At 42.0% G+C, this 22153-nt stretch overlaps 1 protein-coding gene across 1 annotated transcript in view; it reads left to right on the top strand.

Moving 5' to 3' along the window:
- LOC124722659 (rho GTPase-activating protein 45-like) overlaps positions 1-21284 on the top strand; it is a 699512-nt gene extending 678228 nt beyond the window's left edge. The window contains exons 20-21 of the mRNA XM_047247804.1: positions 12725-12950; positions 21266-21284. Of these exons, the coding sequence (XP_047103760.1) occupies positions 12725-12950; positions 21266-21284 (245 nt within the window). The remainder of the gene's footprint in view (positions 1-12724; positions 12951-21265) is intronic.
- The last annotated feature ends 869 nt before the right edge of the window (positions 21285-22153 follow it).

Raw genomic sequence — 22153 nt, 5'->3', positions numbered from 1 at the left:
GTTTTCCGTGATTTCCCTAAATCGCTCCAGGCAAATGCCGGAATGGTTCCTTTCAAAGGGCACGGACGACTTCCTTTCCCGTCCTTCCCTAATCTGATGAGACCGATGACCTCGCTGTCTGGTCTCCTTCCCCAAACAACCCAACCCAATTAAACAAAAAGGGAAGATCACTGCCCTGAACTTCAGAGAATGCTTGGCCTGAGTGGAACGTTTGCTGTATGTTCATCATTCCAAGTGGGCCCCCGAAATCAGCTGCGTTAATAATCTGCATTTTTTCTTTGTGCAGCTCAATATAGATTCGTGTTATCTCAGGTGAAGTGCTAGGGTTCTTCTGTGGTGGCAGGGCAGGTAGAACGGTCTATTTTGCGAAGCCATCCCCGGGATTTTAAACGACTCAGTCTCCTGCTGGCCGTTTGGGTTATCGGTGGAGTGCGTGTCTGTCAGCGGCTAGCGATCATAATTAATCAAAAGGGAAGATGAGACATGTCTGGCGACTGTGCTGTGGAAGATTTGGGACGTTAGAAATGAGCGACATGGAATAGGCGACTTCTTGGCTGTGCAGACATTTCCAACTTTTCAATCAATCTCCCCTCTTCCGGGACACCAGCAAGAGTATGTTTCGTGCCATTAGAAGAAAAGCACAGTTTCCGCCAAAGGTGAAAGCGTTACCCGCTGTGCAGACTCCTTTCATCTATCCACTCAATTGCCGATTCTCTTCCACTGCTCCGTTAGATTTCACCTGTGATTCTAAAAAAATACATTCTGTTTTTTCGATAGATTCCTAGGCATCATATGCCTTCTACTACAGAAAGCGTGGACTGCGTCCAGAGTCGCCTTGAACAATGGAACAGTGCAGAAGGTGTATAGCAAAAGGAACAATGGACGGTACTTTAATTGTACAAAAGTCACTCTCGACACCCGTAGCGTGCTGTCTCATACACTATCTGATCAATAGTAGACCGACATCCCTATTTAACGCAATGTCACGAGTGGCGGACCCGGCAGTATAAAAGAAGGCGGGGAGTATTGTGTTGTCAGCAGAGAAGCAGTAACAGAGGAATAAGTTGGTCGGGAGAGCTCAGTCACCTCGAACGTGAAGTAATCATTGGATGCCACCTGAGTTACAAATCCATTGGGTATATTTATGTCCCTATAAAGCTGCCGGAGTCTACTGTTGACGAAGGAACAACGACAGCTAAACCAAGATCAGGCAGACCTGATGTACTGACTGACAGGAGACGTCGGGCATTGGAGCGGGTGGTTGTATAAAAACGCATTCAATAAGCGGAAGGAATCATTCGTGAGTTTCAAAGTGCTACCAGCAGTTCAGATAGGACAAGGACTGTCTATGTTGTTGTTGTTGTTGTGGTCTTCAGTCCTGAGACTGGTTTGATGCAGCTCTCCATGCTACTCTATCCTGTGCAGGCTTCTTCATTTCCCAGTACTTACTGCAACCTACATCCTTCTGAATCTGCTTAGTGTATTCATCTCTTTGTCTCCCTCTACGATTTTTACCCTCCAACGCTAAATTTGTGATCCCTTGATGCCACAGAACATGTCCTACCAACCGGTCCCTTCTTCTTGTCAAGTTGTGCCACAAACATCTCTTCTCCCCAATTCTATTCAATACTTCCTCATTAGTTATGTGATCTACCCATCTAATCTTCAGCATTCTTCTGTAGCACCATATTTCGAAAGCTTCTATTCTCTTCTTGTCCAAACTATTTATCGTCCATGTTTTACTTCCATACATGGCTGCACTCCATACAAATACTTTCAGAAACGACTTTCTGACACTTAAATCTATACTCGATGCCAACAAATTTCTCTTCTTCAGAGCCGGCCGCGGTGGTCTCGTGGTTCTAGGCGCTCAGTCCAGAGCCGCGCGACTGCTACGGTCACAGGTTCGAATCCTGCCTCGGGCATGGATGTGTGTGATGTCCTTAGGTTAGTTAGGTTTGAGTAGTTCTAAGTTCTAGGGGACTGATGACCACAGATGTTAGGTCCCATAGTGCTCAGAGCCTCTCTTCTTCAGAAACGCTTTCCTTGCCATTGCCAGTTTACATTTTATATCCTCTCTACTTCGACCATCATCAGTTATTTTGCTCCCCAAACAGCAAAACTCCTTTACTACTCTAAGTGTCTCATTTCCTAATCTAATTCCCTCAGCATCACCCCACTTAATTCTACTACATTCCATTATCCTCGTTTTGCTTTTGTTGATGTTCATCTTATATCCTTCTTCCAAGACACTGTCCATTCCGTTCAACTGCTCTTCCAAGTCCTTTGCTGTCTCTGACAGAATTACAATGTCATCGGCTAACTTCAAAGTTTTTATTTCTTCTCCATGGATTTTAATACCTACTCCGAATTTCTTTTTTGTTTCCTTTACTGCTTGCTTAATATACAGATTGAATAACATCGGGGAGAGGCTACAACCCTGTCTCAGCCCCTTCCCAACCGCTGCTTCCCTTTCATGTCCCTCGACTCTTATAACTGCCATCTGGGTTCTGTACAAATTGTAAATAGCCTTTCGCTCCCTGTATTTTACCACTGCCATCTTTATAATGTGAAAGAGAGTATTCCAGTCAACATTGTCAAAAGGACTGTGTATAGGGAGTTAAAAAGAATGGGGTGCAGTGCTCCAGCAGCTCCTAATAAGCCACACGTATATATAGTCAATAGTAAGCGACATTGGGGTGGTGAAAATATCGACGCCACTGAACAATTCACGACAGGAAACGTGCGATTCTAAGTAATGAATCACGCCATACCTTGTGATCGAAGAGTTTGGATTTGACGAATGCCCAGCGGACGTTACCTGCCATCGTTGGTAGTCCCAGCAGTGAAGTACAGAGGAGGTGGCATTACGGTACGGGGTTGTTCTTCGTGCTTAGAGTGTGATCTCCTTATAGCTCTCAAGGAAATGCTAAATGCACAGGGATCTGAACACATTTTAGAGCATTGTGCACCCCATACAGTAGATGAACAGTCCAGAGACAATGATTATTCGTATCAACACAACAATGCACCCTGTCATAAAGCAGCCTCAGAGAGGCAATGGTTTGTGGGAAATAACATTCCTGAAATGGAATGACCTGTTCAGGTTCCCGATGGGAACCCAATGGCACACATCTGTGATGAATTACGATGTGCGTCGCTACAGACCCCACAATCCAACATCACTGCTTTCTTTTTCCCTGGCTCTTGAGGAAAATTGGCTTCACTCTTCCACATACATACAGGCACGTCACTGAAAGTAGCCTCAAAGAGTTTAAGCCGTCATAAACGCGAAAGTACACACATCTCTTATTGATGTGCATAGTGTCTGGGTAATTTTGATCAGATTGTATATATATTCACACTGAGAAGATGAGGACTGTCGCATGCCTAGCGATTTTCTGTGGCGTCAACAAACTATCGGAATGGGTAGGAATCGAAGGGAGATATTTTGGTCTCGGTGGTAGACGACAAATTTATGGGTGCTTTGTAGAATGATTTATAGCTGTCTTGCTAAATGCTAGCAACTCATTACCAAACTTGGAAACTGTATCGTTTTGCCCACGATTGTTAGAAGAGGCAACACTCTTACGCAGCTGCAGAAGAATTTCGTAATGGAACAGCACCTCATGTTTCACGATGCATTATTTTCCATCACAGGTCTTCACTGACGATTACTTATCATCAGTTATCCATGAAATGTTATCCTGCATTAGAAAGGCAATAACATATATTCTAGTGTAAGTAACTCGAAGTACACCCCACGTACAAGGTTCGCGTATGCTTTATGTATGTCTATTACAGTCAAAATTGATGGGTATTGTGTTCAGATCAAGTTGTAAGTGACACGAACTTCATCCGCTTATACAGCTTGAAAACAGCTCTATGTGTGTCACAGAAGGCGTTGCCTTTCGTCCATAATCATAAAATGTAAACATTAAAATTAAAATTTATGATGTAAAACATTTATTTGCAAAATTTTAATTGTAACGGATTTATCAGGGAGAGCACTTGTTTTTTATGATGTTCTTCCACAGAACAGAAATTTTATTCAGTTATAATACTGTCACTTTGTCAGTTTGTTGATTCGGTACTGTGAGATTTTTTACATATGCTATCTACGACTCATGCGTGTAATTCAGCTATTTCTCTGTTTCGTCCTTACTTCGAAGAGGACTGAGAAATCTTATAATTATATTGTGGGAAATGTGCCTTCTTTTGCTCGACTGGATAGCACGAGCTGTTGGTGATAATTTATTTCATCTACGCATGTAGATGTAGAGAAGAAGCTTAAGATGTGTTTCTTATTTTTAAAAGTGAGTTTTGGTGTTTTATTGTGGTTTGGTTTTATGCTGTTAGAAACAGATTCACTTTTTTGAAGGGAGTTTTTGAGCATATGTAGAGTTTCAGTATATCGTCTATATGACGTTTAATCATACTAGTTATTCAGTTCTTTTTGTGGGTCAAAAACATTTAGTTTCTAAGTGACTAATAAAAATTGCATCTATCGTAACTGACAAGGGAACCTCCCCATCGCACCCACCTCAGATTTAGTTATAAGTTGATAGGCCTTGAAAAACTGAACACAGATCAATTGAGAAAACAGGAAGAAGTTGTGTGGAGCTATCAAAATAATAAGCAAAATATACAAACTGAATAGTCCATGCGCAAGATAGGCAACATCAAGGATATTGTGAGCTCAGGAGCGCCGTGGTTCCGTGGTTAGCGTGAGCAGCTGCGGAATGAGAGGTCCTTGGTTCAATACAGTATTCCCTCCAGTGAAAAGTTTACTCTCTTTATTTTCGCAAAGTTATGAGCTGTCCGTTCGTTCATTGACGTCTCTGTTCACTGTAATAAGTTTAGTGTCTGTGTTTTGCGACCGCACCGCATACTTACAGATCGGAAAATATTCATTGACCTTGTTATTGAAGTCGCGAGCTATATTTACTGGATTAGTGTTGCCCACGGAATACATCTCACGTATTTAATGCACTCTCGTCCAAAGTAGCGAACAGTCAATTGCCACCCAGAGAGCCTCGTTAGCAGGAATACTCTCTCTTCCGTGCGCTTTAGTCGACTGACGTCGTGTGTTTCGATGTTTGTTTAGGTGTAGCGTCCCCATACTACGGCGCAGTTATCTCGCATCGGACGGACGGACAGATAATAATCGTCTAAAAATAAAAAATTAAACTTTTCACTCGAGGGAAGACTTGAAACAAGGACTTCTTGTTTCGCAGCTTCTCACGCTAACCACGGGACCACGGCGCTCCTGAGTTCACAATATCCTTGATGTTGCCTATCTTGCGCATGGACTACTCAGTTTGTATATTTTGCTTATTTTTTTCATAGTTCCACACAACTTCTTCCTGTTTTCTCGATTGCTCTGTGTTCAGTTTTTCAAGGCCTATCCACTGTGCCAACTTCTAACTAAATTTGAGGGGGGTGCGATGGGGAGGTTCCCTTGTGAGAATTGCACGTCATAGGTGAGCTTCCTTTTCTATGCAAATTTTTTTGGAAAAGGGAAGTAATTGTGATTATGCACTCTTGTTAATAACTCAACAGCCTCAGTTCTTGCCTATTGTCATTAAATTTTTTTATTACAGTCAGTTAGTTTATTACTTCCTATTATTCTCACGGACTGCCTTATAAGAATATAGGTATACAAATTAGTAATGTCGAGGCATGGGAATCTTGCTCCTTTAGGAATGTCAGTAGCTCTAAACCGTTCAGACAATTGCTTACTGTTTTCATTAAGGTACTTTATTTTGTTCCTCTGTAACTGGTACTATTAGTGGCGTTTATAATGGGGTCTATTGTCTTTACGATTTTCAAATTGAGATCTAAGATTTAGTTCTATTTAGCCATTTATCGTAAAATTAATGTTATTTAGTTAGTTAGTAACATGTTCCATTGATCATTTGAACGATTCGTTTATCAATATAATGAGGAACGAGTCATTTTACTGGGTATGTATAAATTAATGAACACATTATTTTTTAGCCCTGTCCATGCAGCTACACTTAAAAATAAGGTTTTTTTTACGCTACCAGTTGTTAAATAGAAATTCGTCCCTGGAATAGAAGGAGTTGTCCAGGGAATATGATTTTTGGTTAGATTTAAAACTCACTTTTATACCTGTCAGATATTTTATATTATTTGGCAAATGTTCAAACATTTTGGTTGCTGGATGTTGAACTCCTTTCTGAGCCGCTTACAGTTTTAGTAATGAGTAATAGTGACCATTTTTTCCTCAAGTGATGAATCTATAGATACGGGTGAACACCACATATCGTTCTTACTGCTCGTTTTTGAGCAAACAATACCTTCTTTCTAAGCTATGAATTAGCCCCCAAAATTATTCCGTAAGAAATTATTGAGTAGAGATATGCAAAATATGTCAAGAACATAGTATGTTTGTTTCCAAGACTCCCAACAACATGAATGGCAAAGGTAGTTGACTTAATTGTTTGAGCAGCTCATGCTTCTTTGAGTTCAGGTTTTCATCAGTATGGACACCCGATAATTATGAGCATTGTGTTCTGTTTACTGATTCCTGTACATGTGGTACACCAGTTGTTGCTATGCCTCTTTACTGTACAGAAGTGAATATAGTGTGTTTTCTCGAAATTAGGGGAGAGTCCATTTTCAGAGATCCACTTAACAATTCTCAGAAAAAATCACTAACAATCTCTTCTGATGCTTTCTCTCTAATTTGAGTTGTGATAGCCAGCCGGTGTGACCGAGTGGTTCTAGGCGCTTCAGTCTGGACCCACGTGACCGCTACGGTCGCAGGTTCGAATCCTGCCTCGGGCATGGATGTGTGTGATGTCCGTAGGTTAGTCAGGTTTAAGTAGTTCTAAGTTCTAGGGGACTGATGACCGCAGATGTTAACTCCCATAGTGCATAGAGCCATTGGAATTGTGATAACACTAGTCTAGTCAGCAAAAAATGCCGATCTTGCTTGAAATACTTTAAGTGGAAGGTCGTTCACATAGATCAGGAATAGGAATGGACCCAAAATTAAATCTCGTAGGACTCCCTTCTTCATTTCTCCCCCGACACTAAATTTTATCTCCTGTAAACATTGTTTGAATTATGTAGCTCAACTTTTTGCATTCTGTTTGTTAAGTATGATTCAAACAAGTTGTTCAATGTCTGCCAGTGTGCTGTCCACTTGTGTTCAGTGAGCTAGTGTTCTTATAGCAGCTTGCGCTTTTCATGTTGTGTCATTAGTTATTAGTACCGCTTTCAGTGCCGTCTAAAATACACCAAAGCTAGTTTTCGTTTTGTTTGATATCGATTAAAGATGGAGAGGAACTGCGCCTGTTGGGTACGGATGCTGGGGGAATTGGCCACGGTCTGCAAAGTGCTGGAAGCAGCGTTGACCATGGTCGGCACGCTTTAAGTTGCTGGTCTTGGCTGCAGTGGCGTTGGGGAACCTGAGGCGAATGCGTTGGCACCTATGACCCCTATAGTGACGTCTGGGATCCCTTATGCCATTGTGTCCCTCATTCGCTCGTCCCGGCCGGTCGCCAGTTACCTGACAATGACTGGCGAACAGTGGTGGGATTACCAATCGTTGGGAGGAAGGCAAAAGTGGGTACCGGCAGTATGGCTGCCCCTTTACGTCTTAAAAACAGGTTTGAGATATTTTCTCCTGCTGAAAGTACATCTGAGCCAGCACACGATGTCTTGTCTATTGGGACTGTTGCTGATCTTCCTGAGAGGAACGAAGTAGTACAAAGGGTGGGACTGTTTCCCTTTGGGAGCTTCAGCGTAAGACGGGTGATGGAGCCCCTCAGCAAATTAGCGAGTGTAAGGGGACACAAGGCCTGTGTCCATTCTGTCTGTTTGCTGGTGTTTCTCTTCAGAGACGTGGAGAACGCCCTCCCGGCAGCGACTGAGCACACTGGGTGCTCAGGGCTGCAAATTGTGGCTCATGTAGGCACAAATTACTCTTGCCGCCTGGGTTCAGAGGTCATCCTCGGTTCCCACAGGCGGCTGGCTCATTTGGCGAGGAGAGCTACCCTCGAAGGCGAGGTGGAAGCAGAGCTATCGTTCCCAGAAACGATCGTGGTCCTCTGGTTTGAAACGGAATAGAATGTCTAAACCAGAGGCTCAGACGACCCTGAGACGCTATCAGATGCAAATTTCTCGACCTCCGCTATCCGGTTGAGAATTGTTGGGTATTCATTAGCGGGTCAAGCGTGCACTGAGAGCAGGAAGCGATTACTAGTGTAGCAGAGTACATGTGGTTTTTTTTTTTAGCGATTTTATGAACTGAAAAATCCATCCAGAGACCGCACAGATGCCTTCTGATTCCAGACAGAGTACCATCCATCATAGTAGATCGGGGAAAGAAAATGTTTCTATAGTATTCGTTAATTACAGCAGCGTCCAAGGAAAGGTCCCGCCACTAATTTCATTTAACATTGCTCACATAGTACTAGGGACAAAAAGCAGGCTAAAGCCAGAAGTTAATAAGAAGGTAACTCTAATCTAAGACTGGAATGTTTATGGCAAATATAGGTTCAACCCTGGTGGTGGAGGGATGTTTATAGTAATCAAAATATCTAGTGAGATCAGTGCTGACTGAGAATGCGAAATAATTTGGGTAAAGATAAGTGCTGAGTGCAAATCGGACATGGTTATCGGATGCTTTTTATAGACTCCATGTCTCAGCGACAGTCGTGGCGAAAAAATTGAGTGGAGGAATATTTCGCGTAATTTCCTGGTTATGTTATAGTTTTAGAAGGGTATTTTAACTTACCAGCTATAGACGGAGAGACTCAAGTGATTAGGACGGGTAATACGGACAGAGATTCATGTGAAATTGTTTTAAGTGCCTTATGCGAAAAGTAACTTGTGCATTTAATCAGATAACAGTCTCATGAAGATAGTATCTGAGACCTACTGGTGACAAACAGACCCGAAGATTTCGACTCAGTTAGCGTACAACAGGGTATAATTGATCATAAGGCCGTTACAGCATCACTGAATGCAACTGTAAATGGAACTACAATGAAAGGTGGGAAAATCTTACTGTTCAGCAAGAGCGACAAGAGACCAATTTCAGATTACCTGAGGGATCGTCACAAAAAATTCGTCTCCTCCACTGATAATGCTGAGTATCAATGAAAAAAGTTCAAACACGTCGTACAACAGGCTTTAGACAAATGTGTACCTAGAAGAGTTGTCATGGATAGAGAAACCCACCGCGGTTTTAAAACCGTGTAAGGAAGCTTCTACGAAAATAAAGAGAGCTTCACTGCAAATTTAAACGTAGCGAAAGCCTCACGTACAAACCAAAACTTAACGAAGCCAAAATCAGCGTAAGGAGGGCTATGGGTGAAGCTTTCAACGAATACGAAAGGAAAACTCATCTGCCAACTTGACAGATAATCCTAAGAAATTCTGGCCTTATGTGAAATCAGAAAAATGATCGAATCCATATGTCTAGACACACTGTCACCATAATGCCACTCAAACTGTGGGTGGCACAGATAACTACCTTACCTGGTATCATTGTACCGTAGGTTTCTATAGGAGCGAAGCGTTTCTAATGATTGGAAAAAGGCGTTGGTCATTCCCGTTTTCAAGAGAGATCGTAGAGCAGACGCACAAAACTAGCCATCGGTCTTTGTAGAACTTGGGAACTTGTTTTACTCTCGCGTATTATGACATTTCTGGAGACCGAAAATTTTCTCCGTAGCAACCACCATGGGTTCCGAAAACAACGATCGTGTCAAATTCTCTTAGTCGACGAGATATAGAAAGCAGCAGATACAGGCGCCCGTGTGGATGCCGTGTTTCTTGACTTCCGGAAGGCATTCCATATAGTTCCGCACTGTCGCCTAATGAACATAATACGGGGTACGGAATCTCAGACCAGCTGTGTGATTGGATTGAAGAGAGAACACAGCACATCATTCTCAATGGAGAGTATTTTTCAGACGTAAAAGTACGCCGCGTTGTATTAGCCGAGCGGTGTAAGGCGCTGCAGTCATGGACTGTGCGGCTGGTCCCGGCGGAGGTTCGAGCCCTCCCTCGGGCATGGGTATGTGTGTTTGTTCTTAGGATAATTTAGGTCAAGTCGTGTGTAAGCTTAGGGACTGATGACCTTAGCAGTTAAGTCCCATTAGATTTCACACACATTTGAACATTTCGCATTTCGATAAAGTAACTTCGGGCGTGCCCCAGAGGAGTTTATAGGACCATTACTTCTCACAATATATATAAATGACCTAGAAGATAACCTCGGAAGTTCCATGAGGCAGTTCACGGATGATGCTGCTGTATACAGAGAAGTCGCAACGCTAGAAAATTGTAGCGAAGTGTAGAGGATGGACGCTTTGTTGTAGGAAGTGTCAATTGGCAGCCAACACAAAAAATGGTTCAAATGGCTCTGAGCACTATGGGACTTAACTTCTGAGGTCATCAATTCCCTAGAACGTAGAACTATTTAAACCTAACCAACCTATGGATATCACACACATCCATGCCCGAGGCAGCATTCAAACCTGCGACCGTAGTGTTCGAGCGATTCCAGTCTGTAGCGCCTAGAACCGCTCGGCCACTCCAGCCGGCGCAGTCAACACAAACAAATGTTGCGAATACACAGATAGGAAGACCCTTTATTATATGATCACAAAATTGCAGAACAATTTCTGGAAGCAGTTGCTACATGAAACATCTAGAGTATGCGTACTGAGCGGTTTGAAATAGAACGACCGCATAAAATTAATCGCTAATAAGGCAGATGCCACATTGAAATTCATTGGAAGAATCCTCGGGAAACGTCATCTGTCAACAAATGTAGTAGCTTACAAAACACTCGTTCGACCTATACTTGAATATAGCTCGTCAGTAAGGGATCTGCACCAGATAGAACTGACAGAGGAAGTGGAGATGATCTATAGAAGAACAGCACGTTTCGCTACAGGTTCATTTAGTTAGCGCGAAAGCGTCACGTGGACGCTCAGCCAACTTCAGTGGTAGACGCTCCTAAAAGAGGTGATCTACATTACGGTGCAGACCATTGTTACAGTTCCGAGAGCCTACGTTCCTGAAAGACTCAACGAACATATTTCTTCATCGTATGTATATCTCGCGAAAAGATCATCAAGATAAAATTAGAGAGAGTCGGGTCCACACGAAGGCTTACCAGCAATCGTTATTTCCACGAACTATACGCAACAGAAACAGGAAAAGGAGGAAGTGGCTCAAATGGCTCTGAGCACTATGGGACTTAACATCTGAGGTCATCAGTCCGCTAGAACTTAGAACTACTTAAACCTAACTAACCTAAGGACATCACACACATCCATGCCCAAGGCAGGATTCGAACCTGCGACCATAGCGGTCACGTGGTTCCAGACTAAAGCGCCTAGAACCGCACGGCCACACCGGCCGGGTGCTACACGAAGTCCTGGTAATCTTTTATATTGGTGGGTCCACCTCTCATGAAATACAGAGGTCAGCTCTCCATTACGAATGGATGTCGGGATACTTTTGATCAGATTTTGTAGGTACATGCAACATTATAGAGCATCTCCTGTTCCAGATAGAATCACTCAGTTGTTTACGAAGAGCATTGTGTATAGAGTAGCGTTATTTGTTTGAAACTGTCGAAGTAATAATTTTTGCTGTTTATTTATGACACAGGCAACATATAAAAATTAACAGAGTAGGTGACAGGGGGAACCCGTGTCTATCAGTTTCGGCAGCAACACTGTAATGTTTGAAACATCCTGGCACATTAAAACTGTGTGCCGGACCGAGACTCGAGACCTTTGCCTTTCGCGGACAATTGTTCTGCTAACTGAGCTACCCAAGCACGACTCACGCCCTGTCCTCACAGCTTTACTTCTGCCAGTATCTCGTCTCCCACCTTCCAAACTTTACAGAAGCTCTCCAGCGAACCATGCAGAACTAGCACTCCTGAAAGAAAGGATATTGCGGAGACATGGCTTAGCCACAGCCTTGGGGATGTTTTCCAGAACGAGATTTTCACTCTGCAGCGGAGTGTGCGCTGATATGAAACTTCCTGGCAGATTAAAACTGTGCGCCGGACCGAGACTCGAACTCAGGACCTTTGCCTTTCGCGGGCAAGGTAGGAGATGAGATACTCGCAGAAGTAAAGCTGTGAGGACGGGGCGTGAGTCGTGCTTGGGTAGTTCAGCTGATCCCGGAGGAGGTTCGAGTACTCCCTCGGGAATGAGTGTATGTGTTTGTCCTTAGGATAATTTAGGTTAAGTAGTGTGTAAGCTTAGGGACTGATGGCCTAAGCAAATAAGTCCCATAAGATTTCACACACATTTTCAACATTTTAACGCCGGCACAGTAGCTCAGCGTGTTCGGTCAGAGGGTTAGCCACCCTCTGTAATAAAAAAAACTGAGTTAACCGATCAACGACGAACTTAAACGGGTGTCTTACGACGTCCGCCACGAGCAGATGCAACGAACGAAAGCGAACAAAATGAGATTAAAAAAAAAAAAAAAAGAAAGCTGGCAGAGCACTTACCCGCGAAAGGTAAAGGTCCCGAGTTCGAGTCTCGGTCCGGCACACAATTTTAATATGCCAGGAAGTTTCATATCAGCGCACACTCCGCTGCAGAGTGAAAATCTCATACTGTAATTTTTGTTTTCTCTAATACAATGAAGAACGCAGCTGTTGCCTACCACAGTGTGAAAAATCCTCCAGTAGTCTCGATTTTTGTTGCAGATGAAAAGGCCAACTACATTCCGCAGCTGCACAAACAGATACGCGTATCGCTGTCGCTGAGCAACGCGTCCTACTCGGACCAGACGACGTCCAAGAGGCAGCAGAAGAGGAGCATGAGCACTTACGGCAAGACGGCATTCCAGAGTACCGAGGCGGTTTCCAGCAAGGTGTCGGTGTCCAAGGTGGAGCACGAGGGCAAGCTGGAGCGCGCCTGCAGCTACCGCCGGCGCACGCTGCAGAGGTTCGACGCGTCGGCCGCCGGCTCCGCGCCGCCGCCGGGCGCCACAGATTACTTCCCGCTGACCCTCACAGACCTCAACGACAGCAGCTCGGGCAGCGAGGACGCACACAAGCCTCGCCGATACCCCTAGCACAGGCGCCTCCTTTCCTACCACTCTGGGGGCAAAAGATAGCCTGACGAGTCAAATGAAAGTGAGCCACGGCCTTGTTTTATACATTTAGAGCGCCACCGACGGAAGGGTATGCAATGACGAAGTAGTGCCGCGTGTTTCTTTAAAAGGGCAGCTCTTCACGTTTCACAGAATATTAAAACAAAAGAACTATGTACAGTCGTGGACAAATCGAGCGGGACCCCTCGCCATTTCGTTATGCTGATCCGCACAGCTTTAAAGTCTGCTACACAGCATAACAGGCAAGGCGACGAAGTGCTACCAACATACTATGCACAGGTGTGGAATTGACAAACTATCTGAACTTTGTCAGACTGTTTTCAATCATGTGTAAGACTCTATTAATACTGATTAGTGTACTAAACACAACATGTAAATAAAAGATATAAATGAAAGAAGAAACGCTAATTAGTATGAACTGTACTAATAAAAATGAATTTCAGCTTATCGAGATAACACAACTGTCCTAGTAAGACAAAGTACCCCAGATCGTTACGAATTAGCAAAATATTATGCGCATTCGGCCGCGAAACGGTTTATGTCAACTTTCAGACCAGTCAGTGGATTACCGTTGCTGACTTACCTTGAAAGTGTGCAAATTTAGCAATGTGTGAAGATTCATAACGAAATTCAGTTAAAACTGATTCAGTGCCACACGTAAGTCAATTCAATTATTGACAGAAGCGGAAAAAGGAAGGCAGTAACAAGTATGAAATTCTACAAGAGTTTCACATTGACATCCACAGGGCGCCAGTACAGAATAAAGGTAGAAATATAACGTATTGGGGGCGCGAGAATTTCTTAAAATTGCCTTACTGATAATCTATCAGCCTCCATCGAGATTAGAACCGTAAACAACCCAGACCTCCCTTGTAGTAGCAAACACCTTTCACTACGCTAGAAGACAACCTAGGCAAAAAGCCCTCTTTTATGACCACAGACATGAATAAGCCGGCAATTTCTTAATGAAAATGGCAAAATGATCTGCAGTTTCTGTTGCATAGAGCTTTCTGGACTCTAAAACATGAATTTGCTACCTTTATGTCACCGCTTATGCGACAATCATTCGGGATGTTTATCGAAATAACAAAATACTGTTATTAGCGATTAACGGCAACGGGTTCTACATAACGCTGGTGACTACTTTGAAGGACAGTAGCAGGTGCAAACATGTAACTCTTTTGTACCGGTTGTGAATAAATAGTTGCCACTATTTAAGTTCCAACCCTCGTATAGTCTTACATATGATTGAAAACAGTCTGACAAAGTTCAGATAGTTTGTCAATTCCACTCCTGTGCATAGTATGTTGGTAGCACTTCGTCGCCCTGCTTGTTATACTGTGTAGCAGACTTTAAAGTTGTGCGGATCAGCATAACGAGGCGAGGGGTCTCGCTCATTTTGTCCACGAGTGTACATTTTTGAGCTCACTGACGGAGCAAATATTTGGGATCATTATCGTCTTGACCGATTTAACGCATCCCACCAAGATATTCTCTTCCATTCCGATCTCACCATCTCAGAGTAGCACTTAACACCCAACATCCTAATTATTTTCTATAAACAGCGTGGACCACTTAAAACTTTCATCCCTTTTGTTTCGATTCTGATTCAAGATATCGAAACTAATTTTTCGGCAGATTGTACAAGAAGAGCAGCAACTAATCTTGTTTTTTAGCTTTCGTATAGACGGAGTGTAGAAAGAAGCATGATTTCTAACGCAACGATATAGCTTTTTAACGGCATTCGAAACCTACTGAAAACATGCGTGCAGCGATATACTACTTGAAAGTTGTTGCAAAAATATCGTAAAAATTATACTGAAGTTAAAGAATGACGACCTGAATCGGCTATTGCTGTGTAAACTCTGCCAAGAAGGGTTCTTTTGCCAAGCTCCGTCGTTATATTCAAGAAGAAGATAGGCCTACGCTACTAAGATAAAACGTATTTCTCCTTGGCCCTATTTTATTCGACACTGATACAACACCAACCACGACTGTTGTAAAATAAACTATATGCTGACATCTAACGTATCTAAAGGGTCTTATCGAAAGTAATTCGAATGTGTGTATATACCTATGTTTAAGTGAACAGCTTTTGTAGATATATGTCTCTTTTAGTTCTTCCTTGCACACTCCGGTTTCTCCACAGAGCCAGTGTTGTTATATGACTTTTGACAATCTTAATTACAGATAGTGGCTGGATTCCCTTTCCGGTCGGCACCACGTCCCCTGGCTCTTCCTAGAGTAAATATCATTTTCAAGTGTGACAACGTTCTCTAATTGTTTGTATAACGTGTATCTGTGACAGGACATTGGTACTAGTCCGCTATTTACCTAGTTGGATGTGAGAAACTGCCCAGAAACTATATTCAGCGTGGACAGCTCACCAGCCTCGTCGTCAGTCCGCTTCAATTCGAAGCAGGATTGTCCGCCCGGATGCAGTGCGTTAATGCGCGCGGCTACCCTTGCAGGTCTGCGTATACCCGTAGACAGCCTAAAGGCACATACTTGCTTCAGTACTTCTGTTGATACAAAAGTTAAAAAGTCTGTCCACACAACCAAATTACGTGTCTCTCTGTGTCTACTAACATTTGCAGATAAGCTCGTTTCAATATCTTAAGACGTTCACAAAATAAAAGATAATTACAATCGATAGCTGCTTCCTGTACAATTTTCGCTCTCTGCGTCTCCCTCCAGTACCGTGGAAGTTATTCCCCGATGTCTTATTACGTGTCCTATGAACACATCCCTTCTTTTAAATTGTGTTTTCTTTATATTCCAGCCCTCGGCAAGTCTGTAAACAACTTTTTCAGTTAATTTCTTGTCAGTCCATTTACATTTCAGCATCTTTTTGTGACATCACATTTCACATACATCGATTTTCTTCTTTCAATCTTTTCCTAGAGTCTACGATTCACTTCCACAAAACGCTTTGCCGCAGACGTGCATTCTCGTAAATTTCGTTCTCAATTTAAGGCCTATGTTTGATACTAGTCGACTAGCAGTGGCGAGGAGAGCTCTCTCTTCGTCAGCTTCGTATGTCTTCCTTGCTTCGACCATATTCTATGACGTCCTTAATTTCGATGTTAAGTTTATTGATAATGTCATTTCTTCTGCTATTCAATACTTTACTGTTTCAATGATTTAGACCCATCCATATTCTGCGCTCAGTAGACTGTGCAGATCCTGTAATCCTCACTCTTTCTCAAAGAAGATATCAACGTCATCGGCAAATCTTCTCATTGAGATTCTTCCACACTGAATTTTAATCCCACTTCTTCTCAGTTTTTGTTTAATTTCCTTCATAGCTTCTTTGATACACAGATTGAACGTTATAGGAGAAAGATTGTATTCCTGCTTGTAATCGCACACTTCTCTCTTTGTCTCCCAAGTAATACAGTACGTTAAAGAGCTAAGAGGAGGGCATACTGCACCTCAAGCCCTTTCAAAATGTATCTTTGTACACCAAGGAAAGCTCTCTGCTCAGTTTTACAACACCAGTTGATAGCTACACTCCACCAACCACAACCCCCCAGGTTCATCAAAATACTATCCATAGCACCCACATCGAAGTTGTATTACAACCGTCCTATAAGACCAACATGAAGTGCCTCACCACTTACCCATATAATCTGCTTCTGCTCATCGGCTTATACTATTCGGTAACACGTGACGCCGCATTATTGTAAACAGCACCCTTATCGACATTATCAATATTGTCTAATTCAAACATTTATTTCAACCCCTTTTTTATCTTAAATTTAAGTCATTAAATGTGGCTGCTGACAGGCAGCGAACCGCACATATATCGGAATATACTACACCCCGGTGAGAGCAGTGAAACAACTCAGTATTTGAGAAATCACAACTTACAGATCTCTATATAGCTTATACCGAAAAAGGAAAAGCTTCCTTTAAATGTCACGTAATTGTTGGTGGTAAATTCTATCATATTTTCCAAGCACGTTGGGACACTTCACACGTATTTTTCAGTGACGTAAACTAAAAATTGTCGTTTTTTGACTTATCACTTTTCGTTCCCAGTCATTGTTACATTGTTAACAAAATTCTTGGACGATTAATCTATTCCTCTCCTTCAGCATATGTGATAGCTGATTTCCGACGTGTCCGCACAACAAGACTGTGTCCTGTCAGCAGCCAAGCGTCGCTGTTTATAGTCAAGTTTCACCTCTTTCTTTAGTAATTGCTGATAATGCTTACGCATAAACTCGATTTCACTGTAGTAATACATATACTACATTCATGAACAGCTATAACCCTTCTTCAGATAGCACCACTTCTCACATCTACCCTCTTCATCAGCCTTACTCCTCATCAGGCAAAGTCGTCACATTAGCTATACATGTATAGCTATTCACGTTAGGCTTCATGACAGCAGTCGGTTGGTATCAAGGATAACTTTTATACATTCAGAGCTAGTTAATGACATATTTGACTACACATGGGCTAAAGTTATTTAGTAGATAAAAACAAGAATTCGAGACTTGGGGTATTTGAAGATGACTGAAGTTGACTGAAATCGGTTAAAGACGTAGACGATTGCTATTTGTCATTTTACTGGGTAACCCGTACCACTTTCTGGCGTAGAGGACAAAAAACTATTTTAGTGCATGGCTCAAACTTCTGTGGATACATTGGTTGCAAATGTAACCAATAACGCCATTAAAATTACCATCTAGTGGTCACAAACTGCTTTTCTGAACCGTATTTACTTTACTCACACTCTCTATAAACTAAAATAAGCAAAAAATGTAAATTAGGAACTAACGAGTACAAAGAACACAAAAAATACGATTCTGCCAATAGTAGTACGTGTAGCGCGAAGGCAACTGCAGTATTACAGAATACAACAACGCGTTTCATGAGACAATGTCCTTATCGTCAGGTTACCGACACTAAGCTCATTTGATTAAACTCTAACAACTAACGAAAGAGCTTCAGGAAAAAAGGTGGTGGTCACTATGCCGTGTTAAGGAAAGTCTTGCAAAGGGTAGTGAATACCTTTAAACGTCACACCGGCAATGTAGTGTTCCAGCTGAATAATTTAGTAAGGCATAGCCTGAGACAGACTGTCGGTAAGAAGATGAGCATGTTTGAAATATCAGACATATATAGTCAAAAGTGGGCGTCGTGTAATTCAGAGTATGTCGTATAGGAGGAGAGAACATTTTCAGTAATACACAGTGAACATAAAGATGCTTTCAGGCTGAGGAATTACGTCCAGTCAGAAATAGATAATCATGTGTGCGAAACAGACCACCCCTGCAAGGAAATAGAAGAAATGTTAGAAATCTCCATATAGCATTAGCTAAACATGTGCACGAAGCAGGCTATTACTTAAGGGCAACAGAAGACGATTTAGAAATCTAACACACAGAAAAGAAAGGAAAAATATTCGACGCGCTGGAAAAATTTTAAATAATTCATATGCGAAAAGAAATACGATAACGTTGTTAACGGTACGAGATTTTTGCGTTTATTTTAATGCAGATGTTATATAGGTAGAGGTTGACGATCACAGACTTCAACATGTTCAGAAGCGTCTTAGTAAATAAGGGAAGAAAAGGGTACAAGTGGAATGGCACTGTGGTTCAGTCGGTAACTGCGCGTATGCAGTGGTAGCTCGGGCATAGAAGTTCACAGTTAAGCCAGAACTACAGGAGAAGCGTCAACTGGACACGGGACACAGAATGAAAAGGATACTACCTGATCAGGGGTGCTGGTGTGTGTTAGGAATTACTGACATGAATAGGTGTGGACTATTTTAATGTAAAACGAAGGGTCATAGTTCATAGTATTTTATTTTTAACCCCGAAAACATATTGTTAGAGCTTTTAGTATTTTAATCACATGAAATGAGGTCGACAAGGATGAGAGTATTGTCCTCGCAACGTGTTGTGTTGTGTGAAGTACAGTGAAACAGCTTGAATGTCACCAGTTTATACTGAGTCGCTGAGTGAATGATGAGGGCCATAAAGTGCGTCTTGTGGGCTTTCCCACTTAAGCATCTCGTAGATTTCACCATCATAATCGCCGTATGGGATCTGGCACTGTCCTGAACTGAGACTGCACCCCCAGAAAACATAACCCGGCGCGTATTTTTGATTACTATGCGCAAAAGTTGGAGGATCGTATGACAATAATCGTCGCTAATGATATGCTCATGCCCAGTTGATGTGACGAGTATAGCCATCTTGTTTTTAAAGTACCGGGTGATCAAAAAGTCAGTATAAATTTGAATAAATCACGGAATAATGTACATAGAGAGGTACAAATTGACACACATGCTTGGAATGACTTGGGGTTTTATGAGAACCAAAAAAATACAAAAGTTCAAAACATGTCCGACAGATGGCGCTTCATATGATCAGAATATCAATAATTAGCATAACAAAGTAAGACAAAGCAAAGACGATGTTCTATTCAGGAAATACTCAATATGTCCACCATCATTCCTCAACAACAGCTGTAGTCGAGGAATAATGTTGTGAACAGCACTGTAAAGCATGTCCGGAGTTATGGTGAGGCATTGGCGTCGGATGTTGTCTTTCAGCATCCCTAGAGATGTCGGTCGATCACGATACACTTGCGACTTCAGGTAACCCCAAAGCCAATAATCGCACGGACTGAGGTCTGGGGACCTGGGAGGCCAAGCATGACGAAAGTGGCGGCTGAGTACACGATCATCACCAAACGACGCGTGCAAGAGATCTTTCACTCGCCACCTGTTGGACATTTTGTGAATTTTTTTTTTTTTCCTAATAAAACCCCATGTCATTCCAAGCATGTGTGTCAATTTTTACCCCTCTATCTACATTATTCCGTGGTTTATTAAGATTTCAAATTTATACTGACGTTTTGATCAGCCTGTACATTATGTCAGTATCGGTTTTACTCTAAAATTGAGTTGTTTTATTTGCTGAGAGGAAGCTATTTCTCCTTCGCAGCCGAGGTCCCTAGCGCTCGTTTATGCAGTAGCGTTCGTCTCTGAGTTAACCTATTTGCATTTTAGTGCGGAAGAAACACAAATAAAACTGAAGGTAATCAAACTGTGTGCCATAGTCACATGCTAAATTATAGATCTCTCCGCCGTGTCTCTTAGAGCGAGAGCATGTGCCAATGTTGTTAGTGACGCAACCGTGAAGCTTAATGGCTTCCTTTACCCAACAGACTTGTGCTAACTCCGTGGTTCAGCTTTTTCATTCTTTATAATCAGTACAAACACAAGACTTGCGGATGACACGGACTCATCAGTCAGACTAAAACAGTTACCTGTAAGATCTTGAGAGACGAATCGCCGAAGCTGCGTCATCTAGAAGGGCTTGTACCAAAGGAATCAGCAATGTGAAATAATAAAAATAATTATCAGCTGAAATACAGTAATAACATTAACCAGTCACTTTCAATTATCTTTATACTACACAATTAGGAAGTCTTTATCTCCATCATCAGTTCGATTTATTTAAGTTAACAATACGTAGACGCTCAGCATTTACGATTTTTCGGGGCAACCCGTGGCACTGTCTGACAGTAGAGACAAAAAACTGTTTTAGTACATGACTCGAAGTTTTGTTGATGTATTGGTTGCGAACGCAGCCAATAATACAATTATAAGTACCAGTAGTGGTCGCAACTGCTTTTCTGAATTGTATTTCCCTCACGGACACTCTCTATAAAAGAAAATAAGCAGGAATTGTAGATTAAGAACTAACGAGTCCAAAGAACATAAAAAACATGATTCTGCCAACAGTAGTGAATCGAAATTATTGTTTATCTCTCTTCCCTATCGATGTGTGTGTGTGTGTGTGTGTGTGTGTGTGTGTGTGTGTGTGTGTGTCAGACGCTGCCATAGGTTGCCCGGAAAAATCGTATGTATGAACGTATACATGTTGTTAATAAGAGTAAATCCATCTGATAATAGAGGTACGGTTCTCCGAAAACGCGTACTGAATAGATTAACAAATGTGACGTTATAGTTAGTTGTTTATTTCATAACTAATAGCTTAGCATATCTCAAAATTTTTACATTTAAACATAAAAATAATGGTAAAAATTTGTTTGACGGTGACGATTGTATACCATACTCACTATTCTTTTCTGTCTCTAATAGCGTCACCGAGGAACGTTAAAAGTTGATATAGCTTTCCTTCCTTTCACCATCACTGTGTTGCATGACAGCGACATGCAGCAGTTCCATTGATAGTGCCCAGAGAGATAGCACAACCTACGTTCCAGCACGACACCTACAGGTATAAGGTGGCTCACTTTCAGTTGACCCGTACGTACAAACTGCAGCCACTAAGACACAGTCTTATGGATTCCCGTTAATGTCTCTGTCAATAAACTTCTGTTTTGCCCGATATCTTAACCCCGTTTCGTGCATAGGGCAGAACGGTAGCGGAGGCAGTTCAAATACCTCTGTTTTTTCGTAACTCGTAAGATTACAATCATCTCAGCATACTTTGTTATTACTGTAGTCGTTGTTGAGAAACTGTTTTCTTATATTAAAGAGCTAGCTAGAGATGCATTTAACTGTGAATACAAATTATGCAGTACACATTATATTGGAAACTCGGCACTGTAGCTGATACCGCATATCAAATATTCCTGGCTACCCTATTCCATTATTCTACTGTATTTCACGTGAAACAGATTTTTATATCATTGCTTGTACTTTTCATAATGTGCAGTGTACTTGCGATACACTATCCCAATCGAAAATAATTCTCGTATATTTAATTAAATGAAAGTTGTAGATATTGTTCAAATAAATATGTCGATGGAAAAAAACAAATATTACTGAAAGTTGTGACTGTTCTTTAACAGCGTATTCCCTTCTTATTTATTTAATACTTCTGTTAGAAAAAACTTATGCCCAACGTCAACGTAAACTGTGCTTTCGTAGTGCATAACTGCCAATGAGTATATTTAGCCTAAACTAACAGCGAAGACGCATAATTTGTACGTTGCGTTAAGTGCTGTCGTTCCGGCGACGCGC

Source organism: Schistocerca piceifrons, chromosome X (genome assembly GCF_021461385.2).
Source record: "Schistocerca piceifrons isolate TAMUIC-IGC-003096 chromosome X, iqSchPice1.1, whole genome shotgun sequence".
Classification (NCBI taxonomy): domain Eukaryota; kingdom Metazoa; phylum Arthropoda; class Insecta; order Orthoptera; family Acrididae; genus Schistocerca; species Schistocerca piceifrons.
The sequence above is the reverse complement of the archived record's forward strand: the minus strand, read 5'-3'. Positions and strand labels throughout refer to the sequence as shown.